This window comes from Squalius cephalus, assembly GCF_949319135.1.
Source record: "Squalius cephalus genome assembly, chromosome: 22".
Taxonomy (NCBI): domain Eukaryota; kingdom Metazoa; phylum Chordata; class Actinopteri; order Cypriniformes; family Leuciscidae; genus Squalius; species Squalius cephalus.
In genome coordinates this window covers 5,127,788-5,148,399 of record NC_137143.1, presented here as the reverse complement: position 1 = coordinate 5,148,399, position 20,612 = coordinate 5,127,788, and the positions used below count along the sequence as shown (strand labels likewise).

General features: G+C 39.0%; 1 protein-coding gene across 1 annotated transcript in view; it reads left to right on the top strand.

Moving 5' to 3' along the window:
* Nucleotides 1–20,612, top strand: part of acap3b (ArfGAP with coiled-coil, ankyrin repeat and PH domains 3b) — an 82,553-nt gene that overhangs the window by 33,887 nt on the left and 28,054 nt on the right. Inside the window, exons 3-9 of the mRNA XM_079857065.1 lie at nucleotides 2,081–2,200; nucleotides 2,312–2,365; nucleotides 15,824–15,882; nucleotides 15,992–16,175; nucleotides 17,812–17,856; nucleotides 17,944–18,039; nucleotides 20,375–20,449. Of these exons, the coding sequence (XP_079713191.1) occupies nucleotides 2,081–2,200; nucleotides 2,312–2,365; nucleotides 15,824–15,882; nucleotides 15,992–16,175; nucleotides 17,812–17,856; nucleotides 17,944–18,039; nucleotides 20,375–20,449 (633 nt within the window). The remainder of the gene's footprint in view (nucleotides 1–2,080; nucleotides 2,201–2,311; nucleotides 2,366–15,823; nucleotides 15,883–15,991; nucleotides 16,176–17,811; nucleotides 17,857–17,943; nucleotides 18,040–20,374; nucleotides 20,450–20,612) is intronic.

The following is a 20,612-nucleotide window of genomic DNA, read 5'->3' as shown; positions in this document are numbered from 1 at the left end:
TTTCATTTGATCAGTGTCGCCTCATTTAATTGAGATGTTGGTTTGAGGCCTTCTGAATGCTGAGCTAATAAGGACTAGCGCATTAGTGCATGGATAAAACAGCATAACAAATGTGCGCTGAGCTAAATCCCAGCTCGTACGCCATACAGGATTAATGGAGATTGAGGGAGAAACCTATTTAGCATTAGGATGCTGAACATTTGCTTCAGGAAACTGCAGTCTTGTAGCTCTCAGCTGCTTCAGGGTATTATTAGAAGCTTCCAAATCTGCAGACAAGGGCAACGTCTGCCTATTATTGCAAGTTTTTTGCAATATGAAAAGCCCCCAGACTTTTAATTAGCACAGAATTAGTGTAAGATGCTCAAATAAAAGCTAGACCAAAGAGGCTTTTGTGTGTACATACACTACACTAACTATATATATATTTTTGATTTTTTTTACCATTTGGAAGCCTTTTTTAAGTTTTGTGGAGAACATGGTCGCTGAAGAACTGTACTGAATGTATGCTATGATTTAAAATATATATATATATTTGTAACTTATATATATATATATATATATATATATATATATATGAAGAGTTCAGATGCAAAAGCCTCTAAGTGCCATCTAAAATTTTCTTAGGAAATTAGGAAATTAATTTTAATTTAATGTGGAGGATTTTAACTGTGGCAAGATGATTGACAGGGCAGTTTAAACAGTGACAGGTTGCACGTAACTAAGCAACAAAGCGTCCGTTAAAGACTCAATTATGACGAAGTAGTACGTCCCAAAGCTTGCATACTCTTCTGCTTCACACTCAGAAGTATGTACTTTTTCTTCTCAAAAATAGTACATACTTTTAGTGCATAGGCGAATTAGGACGCAGCATATGACTCCTCCCCCTGAACTTTCCCTTGCCCTGTATATTGCTCTCTCATTGGCTGTGGGTCGTCGCCGATGTCATTTTCAGTCAAAACACATTTCACACTGCAGGACAGGTCCAGTAATTAAGCATGTTAAATATTACAGGCAAAGCCGTTGCATCGGTGCTTCTCACAGATCAGATCTTTGACAATATACTACGTGATTGCCGCTCGCGTGAGCGAGCACCGATTTGCCTCCAGTTTCAAGCATTTGTCGGAAATTTCCACAAAACTGCCGGCAAATGTGATAATTGAGGCTTAAATCATGTAGTGTGTACCTGGCACACCATTCACAAACACAACATGCTAAAACTCTGTGAAATCTCTTAAGTAATGTCCTGCTAAAAAAAAAAAAAAAAAAAAAAAAACTTTGTGTTTCTTGAGCTTTAAAATTGCATGAAATCAGCATATTTTGGTAATTTTTATTTAAAGTTCCACTGTAGTCAATAATTTTATCCTCATTTAGTATACACGGTTCTATGAATATGCAAATGAGCCCCGCCTCCACTCACTCACTCACTCCGCTCAGAGATCCACTCGTTGACGATCACACGTTGATCTGATTGGTTACAAGGTAGTTTGTGACGTCAGAAACACCAGCGATTTCAAAGTGTGTTTTTGAGACTGTCTTTGGTTCACTGCAGTTTCAAGGAGAAAATACTCAGCAATGGTGTCGACTTATGAATTTACACATGGTTTGTTTTAAAGCATATTAAAAACACCACATAGACATATAAACAACATTAAAAGCTTGATTTTCACCACAGGGGGACTTTAACCTGGTTGTATTCAATGGTATCATCCCAAACCGAATCAGTGAGAACAGTATGACTGCAACCAGTCCAGCAGATGTTTAAGTTTGATCAGTGGCCAACCATGATGATACTATATTAACTTCATTTCAACCTTATATATAAAAATGTGTTAGCGTTTTTGCTTGATACTTAAAGCAATTATGTTTTGGCATCAACATAATAGACCCAAATGACCACTTATCACAATGAAGCGATTCCCAAATGATAAAATCAATTCACGCCCTCCAGTTTTTTATTGTTTATCCTACAGAGTACGCAAAGTTAGAAAAATGTGTGTACTACAGTCATGGCCAAAGTTTTGGCAGCGAAATCTATTTTTTGATAACTATAAACAGTGTTTTCTGTCTCTCTGTCCATCAGCTGGTGAAGTTATGCAGTGGTATGATCGAAGCGGGTCGTGTGTACGTCAGTGCTAATAAACTCTTCGTCAATGGCATTCGAGACTTGTCTCACCACTGCAAAAAGGAGGAGATGATCTCAGTAAGTTTCCCAGACAAGTAATAATTTCTAAATGATCCGAGTCAAATGACTCAGATAATAGTCAGACCCTCATGAGCTGTGTTGATTTTTCAGTCATTTGCTTCATTTCAGGAATGTCTTGAAAAGTGTGGAGAGAGCCTTCAGGAAATCGTCAACTATCACATGGTAAGACACATTTCCCCAGGCTCGCTCGGCATGGCCACATGTCCCATAATAAAACGCACACATACACATTTCAGTCAGGGCCCATAATGATTCATCATATGTTGCCATAACCTGGCTCTCTCATGGGTGTTTTTATTATGACACCATATTACGCGTGCCGTGGGGCGTAACTCAAACCAGAGAACGTGGATCTCTTTACACGGTGTGTTTCACATCATATGTGGCTGATTTTTTCCACATGCCACCCAAAAGCCATCTGCAGATTCATAAAGAGCCTTGCGTATTGACATTTTTGCCACTTTTATTGAGAAGAGGGTATAATAAGGACAGGAAATGTTCAGGAACCTTTTAGGTGAAATGGGAATTGGAAATGTTGCAAGCCAGATTTGAATTTGCATTGGTCGCATGAGCACCACAGCTCAATGTAAAATGGTTTGTACATTTGAAATCATGTTTTGTTCATTTCAGCAGGTGTCTGATCACATTTATTGGTTAATCTGAGACCGAATACGTCATCACTCAAGACTTTTGGGGTGTTTTCCTGTTCTTGAGGTTCAATGTAATTGAAAACAGAGAGAGTGGCAATCAGTGTGTAATGTCTCCTGTTACCACAGCCACATTCACTTTTAAAGAAAGAGGAAATACCAGGGCTGTGGTATAAAGGACTTGCAGCTTTTTTAATTATCAGCCCAAAGACGACTGATCCCTTCCTGCTTGTAGCATCAGCAGTCTCTGAACAGTCGGATGTTTCCTCTGTTCTCGCTGCTTTTATGGTTAATTAGACTGGTTTATTCTTGTGATAAACTGTTTTTGTGAGACATGACTGTGGTGAACACTGGATTCCTGGACTTTACCAGAAACACATCTAGGTCAAACCCTCAAAAGAACATGTTTACAAAAATTTGGTGGAAACTTTTGTCACTTCACTCAATTGGCATTACAAAATGACCAGCAAATAATCTATAAAAAAAAAATAAAAAAAAAAGTGCTTGTATGCAAGATCCAAATTATCAGTACAAAGTACAAAGGCTCATCAGTGACAATCAGTTTTGGGAGTATGGACATTATACTTAAAAATATGCCAATATAAATAATATTTAGATAAATTAAATAATGATTTTTTTTTTTCAGTTTGGGTTAAAGAAGTCTTAGTTCTACATCAAAGATTATAACAGCTTTAAGGAACTGTTTCACACAGAACATGTTTTTGCTCAAGTTCATCTGTTGCACTCATGTGTTTTGCTGGATCTCAGGCTTGACAAAGCTTTCTAAATACAAGTTCAGGTTTTTAAAAAAACATCTCCAGACCAACTTACATTACTTTTTTCATTCCACTACCTATCGCATCTTGCATTTATGAATGAAAAACTGCATACTGTTTGAATTCCATACAGTTATAAAAAAAAAAAGAAGCAGCATAATAGAGGTTATGCATTTGACGTGGGCAACAAATGAGCGGCAGCATTTGTTTTCAGCGTGAATTCCGTGAAAAACACAAAACACATCTAAAACGGGAAAGAGCTTTGCGATTGACTGTACAACTAGATTTGACAAGAAATCTGAGGTATATTTTTACAGACTGCCGAAAGCTACAGAACAGAGAAGCAAATAGGTCGCCGCAATTCATAAACAACTGGACTCCAGACAGAGAAAGGTGGATTTACAGTTATCATTTGGTGTCAATATGCTAGCCTGGAAATCCAGAACTAAATCTGAAAGATTAATGGTCTGGCATTGACTAATGAAAATCGGCCAGCTCGAGGGGCGGCACCAAGCATGCATTTGAAAATCTCACTGCACGCAATTGGATAACACTACGACCAATCACAACAAGCCCCATACACTTCGCAGCGGAGCTAACTGGTAGATCAGACTCTTGCTGTATCCGGTCTGCAAAACACCAAAAACGTCCTTCTTGCAAAGGAACGATTCGATCGCCGTCTTCTGTTCCTCTTTTAGATAGAAAGCCAAGTCTAACTCGTTCATTGTAGCGGCCAAAGCCGTTTCAAACAACTGGTGTTCATCCATAGCCATCTTGCAATGTTTACTAATGACTTGGACGTCACAGCGCTGTCGTCATCTCGCCTCTGGCCCGCCTATATCAGATAACCCGATGTGATTGGTGCAGCTCGGATACAAGGGTATATTTAATGAGCATCATTACTCGACGCCAGAGTAACTCGCTGAGCAAATTCAACTCGTGCTCTCGTGAGAACTCTGGATTTCCAGGGTATCAATATGCTGCATTTAGGGGTAAAATCATAAATTGTATTGTTATATATTGTATTGACGACTCACCAATTAAATGTTTATTTAATAATAGTAATATATTAAATAAACACTGACTAAAAAACTATACAAGTTTTAAGGCTGGACGATATATATAACATTGATAGAAGTGATCACATGGATTCAGACCTACCTATATTGTATTTATATAAAGCGTTCACAGGCAAATTTGCTTTATGTATTTCCCCGGCGTCGAAATCAGGCACATATAAATGTCAGGAAACTCGATTCCTGGCTGTATGTCAGTATCCATGGATCGGATCTTTGGTGAGTTGTAAGGAACACTATATCGAGTCCATCCTTTAGTTTAAATTGATAATCGTTTGTTTTACTCGTGTTTTCGCAGTTTCCCCTATTAAATTTGGTGTTTGAATTTTTAAATAAAAATAAAATCTTTCTTTGTTATGGTGATCATAGGTGGGTTGCACAATGGGCAGTGTGTATTTTAGTTGGTTTAGAATGTATGTATTGTATTGTATATTGTGTGTGATATGTTGATAGGATGTTGTATGTATTGTATGCATGTCGTATATCATTTGTATTTAAACCGCAGTATTGTATTGTATGTGTCCAAGACATATCTCCTTCGGGACAATAAAGCCAATCTTATCTTATCTTAAATCCAGTCCCTCAGCAGCTCTTCTGCCACTCGGTCCGGCTGGGGGGCGTTCCGGCGGGAAAGTGGCGTCAATGCATACACTTTAAGTGTTTTAAAATAAATTTGTGGTTAAATAGTAAAAACTATTTTTCAAATTTGGTATTTTTTCCTGCGTACACTTTTTCAGTTGTTAAATCATAAAGAGTTTGTAAAATTTTGTCATAAATGAATAATGTTGATATCATTTAAATAAATAATAATGTACATTAGACATTCATGGTAGGTGATATTTATCACCAGTAATAAGTGTTTGAATGTTGTTGTCTGGCATGGTTCCTGCTTGTTTGTTAGAGATGTTTGTGTCTCAGCACAGGAAGTGGTTCTCCTCTGTTTATCCTTGTGCCACCCAGAAAAGGTGTCTGTGTATGGGAGGAATGACAGATAAAGCCTGTGTGCTGAAAAGAATATTGCTTTAATTCACTCCTCTTGTTCCTGCTCTTTCCTGTTTTACCAGGGTCAAAGCAGTTAACCTGTCACTCTATAAATCTGAAGTCTGGCCATTTTACTCTGGGATGTAGATAATCTGTCTGTCTCGTAAATCCAGGACGCCCATCGCTGCCAAGTCCCTGGATGCTGCGAATCACTGTCTCTATAGATAGTTTTTTTTTTTTTTTTTTTTTTGTAGTGTAGCAATACATTGTTTGGAACATGTAAATCTATAGTAATTACAGTTATTGACTGAAAGCATGTGTGTATTTTCATCAGGCAGTGTTAATATGTCCCTCTTTTACTGCTTATTGAGTTGTTAGAATCCAGACAGTCATGAATTGAACCAACTTGTCGAAGTGACGCCTCACTACCTCCCGACTGAGTGTAATTACTGATATTATCTATTTGGCAGGGGACAGTATTAAAGAGGCCATAGAAAGAGAAGTAATGAGAGAACGTGATGTGATTTTAGAGGTGATAACACATGCCCGCAGAAGCTGTGCTGTTATACTGATAGCCTGACAGATTCCTTTATGTCAGACACTTTTTGAATATGCGCACATCAAATTTGATGCCTCAAGACGTATTGCACCAAGCTTGTTGGCTTTTGTGAGTTCTGCTCACTGTAATATTAATGTACTGTAATTATTGTTTATTTGGAAGTCCAGTTTTCTTCTGAGTCTATCTTGCCAAGCCCAAACTATCAAGGATGCAAGACCAAACTTGCAGATCTTGAAGCCAAGCCTGCAACCGAAAAAAGCATAACGCCTGTTAACTCTGTGGTACGCAGGAGAGGAGACAAGAGGCTGTTTTCTTTTTTAAATGATAAAATAGCTTATCATTTAATAAATCGACAGCCCATCAGGTCTTCAACATGTTTGCTCTTAAACATTCATTTTGGATTGATCTATTTTTACACCGAAAAAAGTGCTGTTTTATAAGAGAAGTCACGAACAATGTGCGACAGGTACGATTCAGTTTACGGCACTTCTCATTCATTTAAAAATGATCCGCAAACAGTGATTGACTGTAGCACAACTATGACTAGTGACGTCAAGGCTGTAATGTGATTGGTTATCAAGGCACACGTGATCGAAGTTAGCCGTTACGCGTTTTCCAATGGAGTCACGGACCCTCGTATCTCCCTATAATAATAATAATATTACCAACTCTGGATGCAAACACTTTTAGTCCCGGTTTAAACCTGGTATTAAGATGCGTTTTGGTCGATCGGATCACAAGTGGACGACGCTAAATACAGGTGTAAACGGGGTTTAAAAGGTTTTGATCTTGTCCTCTTCCAGAGGTCGTCGAAAACGCATTTGACCGGATTGATTTCGTAGTGTAAACGCTCATGAGATCAAATGTGTTCGGACAGCCACAAAAGACTCTGCCCACTGACCCAATGCGTAAACATTATGGGAATTAAAGTTTGTCGGCTGGAGACCTACGTTTGGTTTGAAGACAAAAAAATGTACCAAGCACAATGTTCTCCATCATTCCTGATTTCTAACACACACTCACAGCGTTCGGCGTGATCTTGCGGCTGTCAGAGCAGAAACTAAAGCTGTTGTCTCTGGTCGCGTTCATATGTAAATTGCGCAAACTTATTTTGTCCATTAGATCGAAAGATTTAAAAAAAAACATACATTTACCCGCCTATAGACCCTCACCTCGAAGAAATCAGGACAGAAGTGGTTGAAAATGGACAAAAGAGACGGATTAAAACACCAGGTGTAAACGGGAATGTGTCTCCCTTGTCCACTTGTGATCCGATCAACCAAAACGCATCTTAATACCAGGTGTAAACAGGGTCTTAGACACTACCACACAAGTTTTCATAACTGTTATGAAGTATTTCAAACATGTTATGAACATTTCTTTACAGTATCTGGTTGAATGTGAAGATGCAAGCAGTCAAAGTTACCAGTTCTAGCTGTAACACAACTTTAACTGCCATTCCTAGTTTCTTGTGAGAACAACTTCCTGCTAAAATCTCCCAAAACCCCCCCTTTTGCTGTATTATGTAACATTCCCATTTCCAGAAGTAAGAATCGGGTAATACTCTTTTATTGTTTCAAGATTTTCATTTTTGCTTTACCACAACTGAGGGTCTGAAACCCAGTTTACTTTCTTTCCACTTGAAAGCAACACAGAACCCATTGACCGGCGTTATTGATCTCGTTCTCTTCCTGTGATGTCCCAGCATGCTTTCTGCAACACATTTTTCGAATTAAACTAATTCAACTGTACAGTTCACGAATGGCCCAGTCGTTTGGCAGCTGGGCTCTGTAAAGTGGTCTCGTATGGAGCAGTTTTTTTTATGCAGGAAGTCAAAAGCTGAGCTGGCAGTTCATTCGCACACGGACCTTTCCAACAGCTTGCAGTTGAACACGCTGTCTTTCTCTTAAGCGTGTCACTGCCATCACTGCTCCACAGAAGAGGAGGTTTCCATCTGATGTTCCTCGTGCCAGTTTGGAACATTTGGTTGCGAATGTTTGGCTCTCTGTGGGCAGCCATTCTCTGCCGCCTTTATTGTATTGGTGTTTTTTTCAGTGATGGGCATTTTGTTGTAGACTTTTAGAAAATTAGTTTTTAAAACAAACTTTTCTCTATTTCATTTACTAACAATAGCCGCGTTTCCATTACCCTTCAAATTGCGCAAATTGAAACTGCAAATTGAAAATGCGCTCAATGGAAACACGTCAATTTCGCATAAACTCGCTTTTATCGCAAAAAAGTTTTTACGCTCGCATGAGGTGGTTTTTCAGGCAATTCGAAAAAGAAATATTTCGCAAAACTGCAATGGAAACAGTTTTTGCGCATTTACAGGTCACCTGACTTAGAAGGCGCGGTGTGTTTGGAATACGAGACCGAGTTCTTTATTTAGCCTAATTCATAAAAGACAAACGAATGACAGAAATAGTCCTACTGGATTCTAAACATCAAAGAAATGCCACAATCAAGACCTCAGAGCAGAAATGAGTGAGAAAAACCCAGAAACACTTCATATGTGCCGCTCACAGACACAGTATAAGGTCTTTCCTTGCCATTAATGCTGGGATAACACGCCTACGTTTCCTTCCATTAATAATAATAACGTCTAGTGCGGTACGTGGCTGTGATATATAACTTACCAACGTCCGTTGCTATGATTTTTGGAATGACTTATCGCGAGAGGAAAAAATGACGTTTTAGTCGCATAACATCGGTTAATGGAAACGCCGTCATTTCGCAATAGTTTTTTATCGATATTTCGAAAAAATCGCAAAAGTTTTGCGCGAATCTTTAATGGAAACTGTCTGAAGACGTGCATGAACAAGCATTCAGCCTTTTTTTCTTTTTGTGAAATATGAACATTGTGTTGACATGACAGTGATGAAAAAGACATGGAAAAAACTATTTGTCTTGCTATGGCTAGTTTCAAAGCCACCATTTTACACACAATAAATATTTTCACAACTTTGACAAAATTACAGTTTGCATAATAGCATAGATTCACAATAAAACGCAAGAATCTTTGCGGTGTCTGCGGCGCTTTACGGCGTCCTGACAGAAAAACTTGCATGTTTACTTTTTTGGGGTCCTCCACTCCACGACGGGTCCCGTCACATCTGTCGTTGACCAATAGGAGCACAGAAACGAAAGGGAGATGATGGTATTGGTGCTGCTATAGGTGAAATTATGCAATGTAGGAAAAGTTTGTGGATATTTTACTTCAATTTTTCTTTGGAGGATTGACAGGCCATACTTTCCTCTTCATGCAATCCAGGATTGTGTCCACTGCCGGGTTTTCTTTCTTTTTGGGGGGCTTTTCTGATTTTTCTTTCCACTACAAAACATCAGTATCAAGGCCCCACTCACACTCCAGCAGAATCGGTTACTGCAGAACAACTCATTATGTCGGTGTGAAATAAACAGTTAAGGAAATGTAGAAATTAAAGTTAAAACTCCAATCTCCTCCAGAAAATCCAGAAAAAAGTCATTTGGTGCCTCAGTGACTACTTCACTCAGAGAAGCTGTCAATCTCAGCTGGCAATCATGACGAAGTTTTCCTAAAATCAAACTTTTTTTTTTTTTTTGAACGAACACTTGAACTTACATCAGTGTGATAAAAACGAAATAAAATGATAAAAGCATCTTTGGAAAAAATTATTAGAAGTGTAATTTGATTTGTTTAGTTTGTCTCACGTCTCATTAGATTACATGGAGAGGGCGGGGTTTATGAGTTATACTGTATCTCCAGCACCTGGGGGGGCGGCGATCGACACGCTTTGGATTCACTTTTCAGGACTCGTGCGGTACACTTGGTTCAGATATTCGTCTAGCGCATGTTTGCATAGAAAAAAAATTAAAAGCAGCGGCTCCAACAGCGCTTTATGATTGGCCGAAAGCAAACTTCATATGTCAGCGCGTTCTGACCTCGTCTGTGCTTACCGATAATCTTGAGTCTTTGGTTCACACACAGCATCATACCGATAATTTACTGGCAATGTTACAACTTCTTATACCTGGAAATTGCAGTAGCACCTCACCGCAGTACACGAGATCCAGGCGGCGGAGTTGGATCCAGATGTAAGGGGTGGAGATTGGTAGGTTTATGGGTGGGTTTAGGGATCAGGGGGTGGAGATGGGTAGGTTTAGGTATATGTAAGGTGGGAGGAGTTGGATCTGGATCTAACTCCTCCCCCTGGATTTCGTGTTCTGCAGTGAGGACCATCTCGGAAATTGCCAGAACTGAGTTACCGGTGTTTTTTTAAATCTCCTTTGATCTCTTAATGGTAATTTATCGATAATTTACCAGTAAAGACTGTATGTGTGAAAGGGGCTGGTGACTAATTGTTTGCAGGGGTGGAAATGACACCTGGGATGAAAAAGTATATAAATCATTTTCATATAATAAAATAATCAATTTCAGATTAACCGTGAAATATAAAAAGGTTTTTTTTTTCTTCACTCTTTGTTTAGCTTGTGAAAGATAATATGAATATGAAAATCTAATATGAATACACTCACCTTAAGGATTATAAGGAACACCTGTTCAAATGCAATGATCTAATCAACCAATCACATGGCAGTTGCTTCAATGCATTTAGGGGTGTGGTCCTGGTCAATACAATCTCCTGAACTCCAAACTGAATGTCAGAATGGGAAAGAAAGGTGATTTAAGCAATTTTGAGTGTGTCATGGTTGTTGGTGCCAGATGGGCCGGTCTGAGTATTTCACAATCTGCTCAGTTACTGGGATTTTCACGCACAACCATTTCTAGGGTTTACAAAGAATGGTGTGAAAAGGGAAAAACATCCAGTATGCGGCAGTCCTGTGAGCGAAAATGCCTTGTTGATGCTAGAGGTCAGAGGAGAATGGGCCGACTGATTCAAGCTGATAGAAGAGCAACTTTGACTGAAATAACCACTCGTTACAACCGAGGTATGCAGCAAAGCATTTGTGAAGCCACAACACGCACAACCTTGAGGCGGATGGGCTACAACAGCAGAAGACCCCACCGGGTACCACTCATCTCCACTACAAATAGGAAAAAGAGGCTACAATTTGCACGAGCTCACCAAAATTGGACAGTTGAAGACTGGAAAAATGTTACCTGGTCTGATGAGTCTCGATTTCTGTTGAGACATTCAGATGGTAGAGTCAGAATTTGGCGTAAACAGAATGAGAACATGGATCCATCATGCCTTGTTACCACTGTGCAGGCTGGTGGTGGTGGTGTAATGGTGTGGGGGATGTTTTCTTGGCACACTTTAGGCCCTTTAGTGCCAATTGGGCATCGTTTAAATGCCACGGCCTACCTGAGCATTGTTTCTGACCATGTCCATCCCTTTATGACCACCATGTACCCATCCTCTGATGGTTACTTCCAGCAGGATAATGCACCATGTCACAAAGCTCGAATCATTTCAAATTGGTTTCTTAAACATGACAATGAGTTCACGGTACTAAAATGGCCCCCACAGTCACCAGATCTCAACCCAATAGAGCATCTTTGGGATGTGGTGGAACGGGAGCTTCGTGCCCTGGATGTGCATCCCACAAATCTCCATCAACTGCAAGATGCTATCCTATCAATATGGGCCAACATTTCTAAAGAATGCTTTCAGCACCTTGTTGAATCAATGCCACGTAGAATTAAGGCAGTTCTGAAGGCGAAAGGGGGTCAAACACAGTATTAGTATGGTGTTCCTAATAATCCTTTAGGTGAGTGTATACTGTAAAAAATGTAATTAAATTCATAGTTATAAGATGGAATTTCGTATTTTATTACTGAAAGCCTGGAACTGGCATAAAAACCATTTGGAAAGTAGCAAAAATAACAAAGGCATGATGAAAAGTTTTAATGTGGCCTTCATATAACAAAGAAAAATGTGTCTGTTTAATAAAAATCAACCCCTGGTTCATAAAAGTGCCTGAAGTTGAAGAACCAGCCATTCATCGCTTTGTTTTTTCTCTCTCGTTCACTCATCCTTCTTTTTTGTTTGACTGCAGAATCTCCTCTCTTCTCCATGTCTGTGACTGAGATGCTTCACTGACTCTGAAGCTCTCTGCGCTAGCGTCTGGCGCTACATAAAAGGCCTGTGCTTTCTCAAGGCGCTAGCACACATGTACGGCCGGGCTGCAGGCCACGATTAAACCTCATCTCACACACACTCGCTCAGGCTCATTCAAATCTTCCCCAGTTTCTCTCTCCGCCTACAGTCACTCATCTCTTGACGTCCTCTTGATGTCTGTCTTAGAGTGTCACCCGAGGTGATGCTATCATGGTCTTCCACACTCGCTACACACAATCTGAGGTAAAACAAGGATAGAAGATATAAAGTGAAATGCAATTAAAGAGGGATCTCACACAGTGAAGAGGAAGTGAGAATCTGAAAGAGAAGGTGCAATGCTAGCGTCTAGAGATGTGACCGCAATGTTAGAGTCATTAAGGGCTCGGTAAAGCATGCTGGTTAATTACCCTGCTGAACAGTGTTCAACACAGATGCCACTCTCTGAACTCTTTAAATAGACTTTAACTAAGATCATCTGAAGAAAATCAGAAGCAAAACAAAAGAAACTGGAACTAATAAATGGAACTTTAGCACATTATTGAGTTCTGGGTCTCAGATGTTTCTCAGGGATCCCTCACCAAAACTAAAATTAAGCCCTTTTAACAAAACAGACCAAACCATTTTATAATTACAGGGGTCTCACAAGATCTCAATTCAAAATTCAGTGCATGAAACCTAAAGAAAAAAATGTAAATAAACTCTATAAACATATGAAATCACATTCACCATAAAGCAATAACAACACACAAGTATATTTTTCTACATACATTAAAATTAACAAATGACTCAAACACATTTACATTTAAATTTACATTTATGCATTTGGCAGACGCTTTTATCCAAAGCGACTTGCATTGCATTTCAAGGTACACATTTTTACATTCTTATCAGTTCTTGCTTTCCCTGGGAATCGAATCCATGACCTTGGCGTTGCAAGCGCCCACGCTCTACTGTTTGAGCTACAGGAAAGAAAACACATATTGTCCCAAAACCTACATTTTGCCATAATTCCCGGCAAAAGATATAAAGGACATCAGGAAATGCCACGCCCTTTTAATAACAGGCCTTTATTCCAAGTCTCAGTCATGGATCCCTGCGGAACGATGGGCAAGATGCACAATCATTCAAAACTAAATTAAATAAGAATGTTAAACCCATATCTTTGTCTATACACTTACTAGCGTGTATTTACTGGCGCTGGCGCTCTTTGATCTTTAATGTGAGCATAAAGAGACAACGCGCACCAATTCAAATGTTTTGGGGTAAATAATATAAAAAAAAAAAAAAAAATACATAGAAATTTTTAAACAAGCAGACAAAAAAAAGGATCCCTCAAAGCAAACGAAATATCAATTTCGCATACAAAAAAACTAGAACAATTCAAATGAAATATTTATTAAGTGTGGCCTCACAAAACACAACAAACCTTTTTTTGATCGAATTTTAAATCACTTTTTTTTCCCCCCCAAAAAAATAAAATAATAATAATAATTTTTCACCAAATCGTGCAGCTCTTGTGTGTATAGTAAGTGCATGCTGGGCTGATGATTCATTTACCGTCATGCAAAACCTAGTGTACACATAAAAACTGCAGTATACTTATGGGTTTGAACATTTTGCAGAACCCTTGGGTCCAAAGTATGAGCAGTAGCCAAGCATCACTAATGAAAGAATTGGGCCATTTGAAGCGAAAATGAATAGAAAATGCTGAATCTAGTCTAGTCCTTTATAAAATGCAAAGGCTGGGATTTGACTGAACTGTACAAAATGCAAATGTCTAAGCTTGTCTGCTTCCCCTTTTCCCTGCACTCTCTCTTCCCCTCTCACGTGCCAGCTTTACCCTCAAGACATGTTGCCCTCCTGTTCCATGTGACACACTCGGTCACATGTTCTCCGGTTGCAGCTTATCTCTGCTGTAAAGCTGCTGCTCTTGTGACCGGAATCGAGATGATTGCAGCGTAAAGTTTTTCCTCTAGCCCCGTTCTGCTGACATCATGTATGATCCACACTGACATGCCTTCATTCTTACAACCTTCCATCAGAGGTTTCCTCGCAGGACCCCCGGGGTTTGATTCCATGAGCATGTGCAAACTGTAGTCACTGTGTTTGCCTGTCATGGCCTGCGTGACGCCGATGTCTAATTCCCAGCTCCCCGTCCTTTGCGACACATCTGTGACCTATTTAACCCTTGACCTGCAGTCACCCAGAGTGAGCAACCATGAGATGGTGTTTGGGCTCTGCTGCAGTCTTTTGGGTTTACAGACACAGATCTACAACTGCTCTGCCCTCTGCTGGTGACATGAGAGTAGTGCACCCTTTATATTATATATCAAACACACTTCAGCCGGCTATCAATCACTTGAAAAGTCACAGGCAGCTGAGCTGAAGCAGGTTGGAAATAAACAGTTGGTCACCGGGAGCAAGATTGAAGATCTGCTAATCTACGGCCAATTTTATTGATTGATCCGTTATAAAATGACCTTCCTAATGTGTTTTAAAGCCCTTTAGTGCTGGATAAAAGGCACAAAAATCCCATTGTCTCCCTCTAAAGGATGCGTTTTGTTGTCATAATTTGATCAATTGATCAAAAATGCTGTAAAACAGTAATATTGTTTTCCATTTTGTATGTATCTATTTAAATGTAATTTATTCCTGTCATCAAAGCTGAATTTTCAGCATCATTACTCCAGTCTTCAGTGTCACATGATCCTTCAGAAATTATTCTTATATGCTGATTTGATGCTCAAGAAACTTTTCTTATTATTATTGGTGATGAAAACAGTTGTGCTGCTAAATTTTTGGGTGGAAACTGATACATTTTTTCATTAATGAACAGAAAGTTAAAAAAAACAGCGTCATCAATTTAATGTGTCATTGCTGAATAAAAGTATTAATTTCGTCAACAACAAAAAAAAAAAAAAAAATATATATATATCTTATGATGTCAAAATGGCAGTGTTTATATATAGCCCATCATCAATAGTTCTGGTTGACTCATCCCAGTGACTTGAGTCTTTTGAATCTGTTTACCAAAAAGGTTCTTTTAGATTTGTTCACTTTTGCTTTTTCTGCAGGTTATATTGTACATATGCCAGTGTGTGGTGACAAGCAAGTGTTTTAAATGAGTCACTGAGTCGCTTACAAGTTTGAAATGTAAACCAGATTGAATCACATGCTGATTTGAACGGCTGAATGATAATTAGTTTTGTTCACCAATGAGATGTCCCAGTTAATTTATTCAGAAACAAAATGCTTCAGTCGATACAGTTTGTTCACAAGTGAAATTTCAAGTTTAATTTAGTAAAGGGAGAAGCTTTAGTGAAAGGAAAAGAAATGATTCGTTCACTTAAAAACAAACGACGCACCACTACATCATATCAAACAATTAGGGAGCATCTGGCACACTAAGTCCCGCCCATTTCCGCTGACTCCTGTTTAATGCAAAGTACTGTTCAACCCACTCAGTATTTTTCTGTTAGATGCAGGTACATATTTATTTATTTTTTAATTCTTTCACAGATCCTGTTCGACCAGGCCCAAAGATCCGTAAAGCAACAGTTGCACAATTTTGTGAAGGAGTGAGTCCTTTCTTCTTTTTCCTGCCCTTGTTTCTGATTTCTATTCCATTTCCACTCTCCCTGTCCTCTGTGATGTGTGCGTCTTACCCTGTCATTTGTGTCCACGCAGGGATGTTCGAAGGTTTAAAGAGACAAAGAAGCAGTTCGATAAGGTTCGGGAGGATATGGAAATCGCCCAGGTGAAGAACGCACAGGCGCCTCGCAACAAACCGCATGAGGTGGAGGAGGCCACGAGCACCCTCGTCACGACCCGCAAGTGCTTCCGACACCTCGCCCTCGACTACGTGCTTCAGGTATTTCACAAATCAATAACATCCCCAAAATGATGAAAACAAGGAAATGTTAAAGGGGATGGTTTACCTAAAAATGAAAACTTCTGTCATCATTTACTCACCCTCATGTCATTCCAAACCTTTTGGAGAATGTTTAAACTGTTTTTGTCTATGTAATGAAATGCAATGGGGTCCAATGTTTTTTGGACCCCATTGACTTTCATTGTATGAAAAAACAAAAAAAAAAAAAAACCTTTAAAAAGTCCAGTCACAAACTCTGTGTTTAGGCCACAAACATTTAATTTTCTGTCTCCATAAAAGCTATGCCAGTTTCTTGGATGCTATTTTTACTTGGAAATGGCCGCCAGCCTCCAGTCCTCGCGGCAGCGGTCTGACGGATTGGACCTGACCGCTTCTTCCCATCTTTACTCGGCCATCATTAGCTCTCATTTCATAACATAACGCGACCTACTTTGTACTTTCCAAGCTTTGTGTCCTGTGAAGGCTGTGATTTTATGGTTTTTTAGTTACCATCCATGTTCTGTTTTTATTGAACTCGGTCGGTTGACAAAGATTGCTGTAATGGCTGTACTATTTTGGTTAAGTGACCCAAGGCTGTTTTGGTTTAAAAAAAAAAACCTAGATGTTAGTGTGTTTTTCATTTACTATAGAGCAGTGTTTCCCATCCCTGTTCCCTGAGACTCACCAACAGTGCACATTTTGGATGCCTCCCTTGTCTGACCCGTATATGTTAGGTCTTGGAGTCTCTACTAATGAGCTCAGGAGTTGAATCAGGTGCGTTTGATCAGGATGAGTTGACAATGTGTAGTGTTGGGGTAAGTTTACATCAAAACAATGTAGTAAACGTTGTCAAAACGATCCCCGTTCACATGGATCCACTTAAACGACTAAAAATGCTGTATTCTGCTGCCAGGCCAGTAGTTGGCGATGTCACTTTATAAAGAAACACTACGTGCCTATAGACTGAACACGTAATACGCATGTGCATGATTGTCCCAAAAAAAACACTGTTACCGTTTTCACAAATTTGTGTTTTTGTAGTTTACACGGAGATGATAACGGTATCGTTTTCAAATTCTTTCACTTTGAATCCCATTTTCACGAGTTTGTGTTTTCAGGCCTGCAAAACTCTGTTGTCCTATAAATAAATGGCAAAAACACATTCACATTTCATAGTTGAAAACGGTGTTGTGTAAATGGACCCTCGGTGTGCCTCCAGGAATAGGGTTGGGAAACACTGCTGTAGAGAAATGGTCGTTTCTGTTTTAAAAGGATGTTAAATATGTTTAATATGTGAACAGCAGGACAACAATTGGCTGTAGTGTTTCTAATGGCCACTGTGTGGAGCAGGATCATATCTAATCACATAAAATTAGTGAACAAGGCTAAAAATGTGCTGGTTATGGGTTACAAGTGCCAAGAATGGATTGTGTGCCAGTGCCAGGGCCTCCAAAAGTCTCAGGGTGCCTGTTCTTCACCAGGGTCCTCTTGCCTCATGGGACAATAATCATGGCAAAAATGGCTAGTTTGAACCTAAATGGCTGAGTGGGCTGGCAACCAAAGGTTGTAAGTTTGAAACCCAAGATACTTTGTATTTGCACCTGCTAATATGTGCTTCTCTTGATATCTTTCTCAGATCAATGTTCTTCAAGCCAAAAAGAAATTTGAGATTTTGGATTCGGTGAGTGGGTTATAAAAACACCACATTTAAACCAGCGTTCTCCTTCTCCACAGTTTGTGTGTTGACGGTTTTCTCTCTCCTCCACAGATGCTGTCGTTCATGCAGGCTCAGTACAGTCTGTTCCAGCAGGGCTTCAACCTCCTGGACGAGATCGACCCCTACATGAAGAAGCTGGCTGCCGAGGTGAGATAGATCTGCACATCTCATTAACTCGCGCTCATTAGGGCCCCTGTGCACCTGCTGTCCCGGGACACCTGCGCCTAATGCTGGGCATGTGCTGACGGGCCCCAGGCTCCACATTAACACAGGCCTAATGAGTGAAAATGAGGGATAATGTCTATCCGTGAGGGTGACGGGCACAATGCATCTGTCTGAGACAGGCTCATGCCCGGTACACATTGTACGATTTTGGGCTGTCCCAGACGAAAGATGACCACTTGTGGATTTAAACAGTCTTGAGACCAAAGATAGCCTGCGATAGGTTTCTGACAGTGTCAGGAATTTAGCATGATCATCTCACAGTGTGTTTGCTGCTACAACCATCGACTGACTAGCCAATAAAATGCATCATGAGCGTATTAAACAACGCGACATGGCTCTAAAACTTAAAACTAATTTCCTTAAAGGAGAACTCCGGTCAATTTTAACATTGAGCTCATTTTTTTGTACATTTGGAGTGCTGTCAGTACAGAGAACAACAACAAAAATCGGTGTTGCCTACACCGTGTTATCCTCTTTTTAAAATGTGCACCCTGTTGACTTCAATGGGGCAAGTTTTAAACCTGCTTTTAGCCTCTTAACATCCTTGATGTGTCATTACAAGTGCACAGGTCATGTGAGTGATTCCTTCAGAGTGAACACGGGTGAATCTGACTGCAGTAGATGTGAAAGATATGAATAAAAGTGATGTTAATTCAGCCAGCGCACATACCTGTATTTACATCCTGTTTTCGGTCGAAGTCCATAGTAGTCGATTGTCAAGTTGACGCGCATAGGTTTAGTACCTATGATCATGCGCGTGAACTCGACAATCGATTACTGTGGACTTCGACCGAAAACAGGATGTAAATACAGGTATGTGCGCTGGCTGAATTAACATCACTTTTATTCATATCTTTCACATCTACTGCAGTCAGATTCACCCGTGTTCACTCTAAAGGAATCACTCACATTGCTGTGCACTTGTAATGACACATCAAGGATGTTAAGAGGCTAAAAGCAGGTTAAAATATTGCCCCATTGAAGTCAACAGGGTGCAAATTTTAAAAAGAGGATAACACGGTGTAGGCAACACCGATTTTTGTCGTTGTTCTCTGTACTGACAGCACTCCAAATTTACAAAAAAATGAGCTCAATGTTAAAATTGACCGGAGTTCTCCTTTAAGCTCCATATGCAAATTTGGCATGTCAAGTTCACCTGTTTTCCCTCGCCATGACCGTGTCCGTATTCTCCTCTTTCGCTCTCTCCACTTTTTTCAGTGCACATAAAAACCACAATTGCCAAAGTGCGATTCATCTTGCTCTAATTGTTTGATTACTTCTATACTGACTTGCGTCAATTCAATTCAATTGCGACAATTCATTAGGTGTCATTATCGTACAGTCGTACATGCATGTCGTACCCAAGTTTATTATATCCATGTCGCACAGTGTGATTTGTGATGATCTCATAGGATTAGCAGCGTTAAAGACAAGCTGAAATTAAAATTCACCCTATTTACTTAATAATTTAAGTGCATGATTCATCAGTGCATGTTATTCTGAAGCAAGAAAGGTTTATTTTAATTATTTTATCAGACTTTAGTAACTTTCTCAGCATTTTTGGTGATGAAATCAAGGCCATTATAATATTTTTTTTAATTGTATATATATAATATTTTTTTTATACTGTGTATATATATATATATATATATATATATATATATATATACTGTATATATTTAAATACATTGCCATGTTACATTATCAAGGTTAAATGTGTTACTAATGTAGGTTCATGTTGTCTTGAATAGTGAAAGACATAATATCAGCCGAAAAATGTTTTTCGTGAGTCTCTACAGAACTGCACTCTGCAGTGGTATTCCCAAGTAAAGCAATTTATTTATGTATTTTTGGATTATTATTATTATTATCATTATTGTTATTGTTGATTATTATTATTTAAAAAGTATAATAATAATAAAATAAACTAAATTATAATTAAAAATAAAATTATAAATAATCATAGTAATAAATGTATATAATAAGTTTAATTTGAAAAAAATCATTCACTGCTTACTGTGTCAAAGAGCAATAACAATTAAAAAAAGCAAAAAGTTCTGCATTTTAGTTATTGGACGCATTATTAATATCATAAAATACTGACATTGAGCTTTGCACATGAAAGCACTGTTCACATGATTAATTATGGTAAACGTATATATTATAAAACTAAAATAAAGCTTATATATATATTGTAAAAGGAGTGTCAGATATATAAAAAAATCAACTCTATAACCCAATGTCGTTTGTGTTTCAGTTGGATCAGCTGGTCATAGATTCTGCTATGGAGAAGAGAGAGATGGAGCACAAACACGCCACCATACAGCAAAGAGTGAGAACATCTGCTTTCTCTCCTGTGTCCTTCCTCATTTTACACATCTTTCCATATCTCACTCTTTCTTTTAATTCTTCATTATGTCTCTTTCTCCTCTTCTTCTAACTGCCTCTTTCCATAATGAGTGATATGACGTTATTTAAAGACATCAAAGGAACAA